This window comes from Lonchura striata, chromosome 30, assembly GCF_050655825.1.
Source record: "Lonchura striata isolate lonStrDom1 chromosome 30, ASM5065582v1, whole genome shotgun sequence".
Classification (NCBI taxonomy): domain Eukaryota; kingdom Metazoa; phylum Chordata; class Aves; order Passeriformes; family Estrildidae; genus Lonchura; species Lonchura striata.
In genome coordinates this window covers 8,353,911-8,361,166 of record NC_140732.1, presented here as the reverse complement: position 1 = coordinate 8,361,166, position 7,256 = coordinate 8,353,911, and the positions used below count along the sequence as shown (strand labels likewise).

The 7,256-nt window shown below is 64.7% G+C and overlaps 1 protein-coding gene across 1 annotated transcript; it reads right to left on the bottom strand.

Annotated features, from left to right (window-relative positions):
* Nucleotides 1–202: 202 nt before the first annotated feature.
* Nucleotides 203–6,030, bottom strand: LOC116184702 (beta-1,3-galactosyltransferase 2-like). The gene is made up of 2 exons (XM_085563345.1): nt 5,795–6,030; nt 203–2,573 (listed from the first exon to the last, which is right to left on the bottom strand). Exon 2 carries the CDS (start codon nt 2,564–2,566, stop codon nt 1,580–1,582), a length of 987 nt encoding a protein of 328 aa, XP_085419471.1. The 5' UTR covers nt 2,567–2,573; nt 5,795–6,030; the 3' UTR covers nt 203–1,579.
* Between the last annotated feature and the right edge of the window lie 1,226 nt (nt 6,031–7,256).

Sequence of the window (7,256 nt, the reverse complement as noted above, 5' to 3'; positions counted from 1 at the left end):
TGGCACCGGGAGCGGAGCACATCCCCGGGAAACACCGGGAACGGCACCGGGAGCGGGGCACATCCCGGGAAACTCCGGGAATGGCACCGGGAGCGGAGCACATCCCGGGAAACTCCGGGAATGCTGCCCAGAGCGAGGCACATTCCAGCGCCAGGGCCAACCCCCACCCGGATCCGTCGGGATGACGGCACCGGCACGGACGAGGCTCCAGGCCTTTTATTTCAAAACATCGGATATAAGTTAAGGCGGCGCGGCAGATCCCGGATCCGGGCGGATCCCGGCCCCGGGGGATCCTCGGGGACCCAAGAACGGCGCGGAGAAGGGATGGAGCAGCTGCTCCGTGGCTCAGAGGGACGGGAACGCCCGTGGGGGATCCCAGTGACGCCAGGGGATCCCAGTTACAGCCACTGGATCCCAGTTACAGCCAGCAGATCCCAGTTACAGCCAGTGGATCCCAGTTACAGCCACTGGATCCCAGTTACAGCCAGAGGATCCCAGTTACAGCCAGGAGATCCCAGTTACAGCCAGGAGATCCCAGTTACAGCCACTGGATCCCAGTTACAGCCGGCAGATCCCAGTTACAGCCAGGAGATCCCAGTTACAGCCAGGGGATCCCAGTGACACCACTGGATCCCAGTTACAGCCAGGAGATCCCAGTTACAGCCAGTGGTTCACAGTTAGAGTCTGGATCCCAGTGACACCAGTGGATCCCAGTTACAGCCAGGAGATCCCAGTTACAGCCAGGAGATCCCAGTTACAGTCAGTGGTTCACAGTTACACTCTGGATCACAGTGACAGCATTGGATCCCAGTTACAGTCAGTGGATCCCAGTGACACCAGTGGATCCCAGTTACAGTCAGTGGTTCACAGTTACAGTCTGGATCCCAGTGACAGCCAGTGGATCCCAGTGATGCCAATGGATCCCAGTGACAGTTGATCCCAGTGACACTGAGATCCCAGTTACAGCCACTGGATCCCAGTTACAGCCAGGGGATCCCAGTTACAGCCAGTGGATCCCAGTGACAGTTGATCCCAGTGACACTGAGATCCCAGTGACACCAGTGGATCCCAGTTACAGTCAGTGGCTCCAGTGACACCAGTGGATCCCAGTAACACCAGTGGATCCCATTTACAGCCAGTGGACCCCAGTGACACCAGTGGATCCCAGTGACACCGGTAGATCCCAGTTACAGTCAGTGGCTCCAGTGTCAGCCAGTGGATCCCAGTGACACCAAGATATCCCAGTGACACCAGTGGATCCCAGTTACAGCCAGTGGCTCCAGTGTCAGCCAGTGGATCCCAGTGACACCAGTGGATCCCAGTTACAGTCAGTGGTTCCAGTGCCACCAGTGGACCCCAGTAACACCAGTGGATCCCGGTGCCAGCCAGTGCCATGGGAACACCGGTGCCATGGGGGGACCACCGGCACCACAGAGGGACCACCGGCACCATGGAGGGACCACCAGCACCTCGGAGGGACCACCGGCACCACGGAGGGACCACCGGCACCACAGAGGGACCACCGGCACCTCGGAGGGACCACCGGCACCACGGAGGGACCACCGGCGCGCCCCCCACCCTAGGGACAGGGCGCGGAGGCGTTGCGGAAGCGCGGCCAGAGGCGCAGCAGCTCCCGCGGCCCGTAGTGGTGCACCATGACCAGGCGGGAGAACCGGCACCGCTCGTACTCCAACCGGTACATGCTGAAGGCGCCGGGCGGCGGCTCGGTCACCGCCACGCCCAGCGCGTGCAGGCAGATGCCCACGAAGGCGTCCTCCATGTTGATGAGCGGCAGCGTCTGCGCCACGCCGAAGACCCGCCGCGCCACGTCCGCCGAGAGCACGTAGGCCGGCCCGCCGCAGTAGGGCGGGTAGGTGTCGTTGGGGTACACCTCGCGCGGCACGAACCACTTGTAGGCGCGGTCCCGCAGCGGCCCGGTGCGGCGGTACACGTAACCCGTCACGAAGTCGTTCTTGGGCGGCCTCAACAAACCCGCCAGGTACTCCAGGTTGAGGAAGACGTCGTGGTCGGCCTTCATCACGTAGCTGGCGTTGGGGCAGAAGCGGCTCACCCACTCGAAGCCCATCAGCGTCTTGAGCGTCAGGTTGTTGTAGGTGTCGGCGAAGTCCTGCTGCAGCAGGTCGCCGTGCAGCGCGTCCTCCTCCTGCAGCACCGGGCGCAGCTCGGCGTCGAAGACGGGGTGAACGCCCAGCAGGAAGAGCCGCAGCACCGACAGCCCCGGCACCGCCGCCTCGTCGCCCCACGTGCGGCGCACGGCGTGCCGCGCCGCCAGGTCGGACGGCGAGGTCACCACCAGCAGCACCAGGAACGGCGCCCGCTCCCGGCACTTGTCGGGGTGGTTCAGGAGGAAGCGGTAAGGGTAGGGGTACGGCGGCTGCAGCGGGTGCCGCGTCGGCTCCGCGGCGTTGCCGGGGCGCCGGGTGGGAGCCGGGGGCGGCGCGGTGCCGGCGGCGGGCACCGCCGGGCGCCGGGCGTGCAGGGCCAGCAGGGCCAGCGCCGCGGCCGCCGGCAGCAGGAGCAGGCGGCAGCTCGGGGGCAGCTTCATGGTGGGCCTGAGGGGTGGGACGGGGGGAGCTCGGGGTGGGTTTCGGCACCGCCGGCGCCGCGATCCCGCCGGGATCCCCTGGGATCGGGCGTGCCGATGGTGACGTGCCCGAATCCGGGCGCTCGAATCCCACCCGCGGCGGGATCCACCCGGATCCTGGTTCCATGAGCAGCCCGATCCCACCCAGATCCTGTTCCCCGAGCACCCCGATCCCACCAGGACCAGGATCCCACCCAGATCCCATTCCTCGAGACCCCCAATCCCCCCGGCACCCCAATCCCACCCGGATCCTGGTTCCATGAGCAGCCCGATCCCACCCAGATCCCGTTCCCCGAGCCCCCCAATCCCACCAGGACCAGGATCCCACCCAGATCCCATTCCCCGAGACCCCCAATCCCACCCAGATCCCATTCCCTGAGCACCCCAATCCCACCCAGATCCCGCTCCCTGAGCACCCCAATCCCACCCAGATCCCATTCCCTGAGCCCCCCAATCCCCCCGGCACCCCGATCCCACCTGGATCCCGCTCCCTGAGCACCCCGATCCCACCAGGACCAGGATCCCACCCAGATCCCATTCCCCGAGCACCCCGATCCCACCCAGATCCCATTCCCTGAGCCCCCCAATCCCCCCGGCACCCCGATCCCACCCAGATCCCATTCCCTGAGCCCCCCAATCCCCCCGGCACCCTGATCCCACCTGGATCCCACTCCCTGAGCACCCCAGTCCCACCAGGACCAGGATCCCACCCAGATCCCATTCCCCAATCCCCCCAGCACCCCAATCCCACCCAGATCCTGGTTCCATGAGCACCCTGATCCCACCTGGATCCCGCTCCCTGAGCACCCCAATCCCACCAGGACCAGGATCCCACCCAGATCCCATTCCCCGAGCACCCCAATCCCACACAGATCCCACTCCCTGAGCACCCCAATCCCACCAGGACCAGGATCCCACCCAGATCCTGGTTCCATGAGCAGCCTGATCCCACCCAGATCCCGTTCCCCGAGCCCCCCCATTCCACCAGGACCAGGATCCCACCCAGATCCCATTCCTCGAGACCCCCAATCCCCCCGGCACCCCAATCCCACCCGGATCCCGCTCCCTGAGCACCCCAGTCCCACCAGGACCAGGATCCCACCCAGATCCCATTCCCCGAGCACCCCGATCCCACCCAGATCCCGCTCCCTGAGCACCCCAATCCCACCCAGATCCCATTCCCTGAGCCCCGCAATCCCCCCGGCACCCCGATCCCACCTGGATCCCGCTCCCTGAGCACCCCAGTCCCACCAGGACCAGGATCCCACCCAGATCCCATTCCCCGAGCACCCCAATCCCACCCAGATCCCATTCCCCGAGCCCCCCAATCCCCCCGGCACCCCAATCCCACCCAGATCCCTCTCCCTGAGCCCCCCAACGCCCCCTCCCCACTCCCCGTTTCCCCTTCTCCATTCCCGGTTTCCCCATTCCCGGTTTCCCCATTCCCGGATCCCTCCGTGCCCCATTCCCGGTTTCCCCCTCCCCATTGCCGGCTTCCCCATTCCCGGTTTCCCCCTCCCCATTCCCGTTTCCCTCTCCCCATTCCCACTTTTCCCATTCCCAGTTTCCCCATTCCCCATTCCCGGTTTCATTCCCGGTTCCCCCTCCCCATTCCCGGTTTCCCCTCCCCATTCCCGGTTTCCCATTCCCGGTTCCCCCTCCCCATTCCCGGTTTCATTCCCAGTTCCCCCTCCCCATTCCCGGTTTCCCATTCCCGGTTTCCCATTCCCGGTTCCCCCTCCCCATTCCCGGTTTCCCATTCCCGGTTTCCCCTCCCCATTCCCGGTTTCCCATTCCCGGTTCCCGCTCCCCATTCCCAGTTTCCCATTCCCGGTTTCATTCCCGGTTCCCCCTCCCCATTCCCAGTTTCCCATTCCCAGTTTCCCCTCCCCATTCCCAGTTTCCCATTCCCGGTTTCCCATTCCCAGTTTCCCCATTCCCCATTCCCGGTTCCCCATTCCCAGTTCCCCATTCCCAGTTTCCCATTCCCGGTTTCCCATTGCCGCTTTCCCCTCCCCATTCCCAGTTCCCCATTCCCAGTTTCCCATTCCCGGTTTCCCATTCCCAGTTTCCCCTCCCCATTCCCGGTTCCCCCTCCCCATTCCCGGTTTCCCATTCCCAGTTTCCCATTCCCAGTTTCCCCTCCCCATTCCCAGTTTCCCATTCCCGGTTCCCCATTCCCGCTTTCCCCTCCCCATTCCCGGCTCCTGATAAGGCTCCGGAGCGATAAGGGCCGGAGGCGCCGCCGGGGCCCCACCAGTTCCACCAGTCTGACCAGTTTGGGGGCTCGGGGGGGCCCCGGGGGTCCTGGGGGGCTGCCCCCAGTTCATCCCAGTTCATCCCAGTTCATCCCAGTTCACCCCTGGCCTTTCCCAGTTCCCCCAGTCTGCCCAGGGGCTGCTCCCAGCCCTTCCCAGTAACTCCCAGTAAGCTCCAGCTGCAGCACCCAGCCCTTCCCAGTGGCTCCCAGTAACTCCCAGTGGCTCCCAGTGACTCCCAGTTAACCCCAGGGGCTGCTCCCAGTCCTTCCCAGTGCTCCCAGTGACTCCCAGTTAACCCCAGGGGCTGCTCCCAGTCCTTCCCAGTGCTCCCAGTGACTCCCAGTTAACCCCAGGGGCTGCTCCCAGTTTGTCCCAGTAACTCCCAGTGACTCCCAGTAAGCTCCAGCTGCAGCACCCAGCCCTTCCCAGTGCTCCCAGTAACTCCCAGTGGCTCCCAGTGACTCCCAGTTAACCCCAGGGGCTGCTCCCAGTCCTTCCCAGTGCTCCCAGTAACTCCCAGTTAACCCCAGGTGCTGCTCCCAGTTTGTCCCAGTAACTCCCAGTGACTCCCAGTGGCTCCCAGTTAGCTCCAGCTGCAGCTCCCAGTCCTTCCCAGTGCTCCCAGTGACTCCCAGTTAACCCCAGGGGCTGCTCCTAGCCTTTCCCAGTGACTCCCAGTGGCTCCCAGTAGCTCCCAGTCACTCCCAGTTAACCCCAGGGGCTGCTCCCAGCTCATCCCAGTGTTCCCAGTAACTCCCAGTGGCTCCCAGTCCTTCCCAGTGCTCCCAGTCACTCCCAGTGACTCCCAGTTAACCCCAGGTGCTGCTCCCAGTTTGTCCCAGTGCTCCCAGTAACTCCCAGTGGCTCCCAGTCCTTCCCAGTGCTCCCAGTCACTCCCAGTGACTCCCAGTTTGTCCCAGTCACTCACAGCAGCTCCCAGTTGTGTCCCAGTCTCTCCCAGTAACTCCCAGTGGCTCCCAGTTTGTCCCAGTGACTCCCAGTTCACTCCGGCTGCCGCTCCCAGTCCTTCCCAGTGCTCCCAGTATCCCGCCCGCCGCGGCTCTGTGGCGGCGCTTCCCGGCAGGGGCACAAATAGGCGGGCAGGGGTGACACCCACGGGTGACCCGGGTGACACCCATTGGGTGACACCCACGGGTGACGCAGGTGCCACACCTGGCCCGGGCCACGCCCCCCCCCGGCCCCACCCAGCCCTCCTCAAACTTCCTCCTGCGGCCACACGGGTGGCACCCGATGGGTGTCACCCAACGGGTGTCACCGAGGACACGGGGCCACCGAGGACACGCAGGTGTCACCCAAAGGGCGTCACCATGGACACGCAGGTGCCACCCAACAGGTGTCACTGAGGACACGGAGGTGGCACCCAAAGGGCGTCACCATGGACACGGAGCCACCGAGGACACACAGGTGTCACCCAATGGGTGCCACCAAGGACACGGGGCCACCGAGGACACGCAGGTGCCACCATGGACACGGAGGTGTCACCCAACGGGCGTCACCATGGACACGCAGGTGCCACCCAACAGGTGTCACCGAGGACACGGAGGTGGCACCCAGAGGGCGTCACCAAGGACACGGAGCCACCGAGGACACGCAGGTGCCACCGAGGACACACAGGTGGCACCCAATGGGTGCCACCAAGGACACGGGGCCACCAAGGACACGCAGGTGCCACCATGGACACGCAGGTGTCACCCAACGGGCGTCACCATGGACACGCAGGTGCCACCCAACAGGTGTCACTGAGGACACGGAGGTGGCACCCAAAGGGCGTCACCATGGACACGGAGCCACCGAGGACACACAGGTGTCACCCAATGGGTGCCACCAAGGACACGGTGCCACCAAGGACATGCAGGTGTCACCATGGACACGGGGCCACCGAGGACATGCAGGTGGCACCCAACGGGCGTCACCAGGGACACGGGGCCACCGAGGACACGCAGGTGCCACCCAAAGGGTGCCACCATGAACACAGGGCCACCAAGGACACGCAGGTGGCACCCAATAGGTGCCAGGATGGACATGCAGGTGGCACCCAAAGGGTGCCACTAGGGACATGCAGGTGCCACCGAGGACATGGAGGTGGCACCCAATGGGTGCCACCAAGGACACGGGGCCACCGAGGACACACAGGTGGCACCCAATGGGTGTCACCATGGACACGGTGCCACCATGGACAGGCAGGTGGCACCAGGGACACGCAGGTGTCACTCAAAAGGTGCCAGGATGGACATGCAGGTGGCACCCAAAGGGTGCCACTAGGGACATGCAGGTGCCACCGAGGACATGCAGGTGGCACCCAACGGGTGTCACCATGGACACAGGGCCACCAAGGACACACAGGTGTCACCCAAAGGGTGCCACCATGG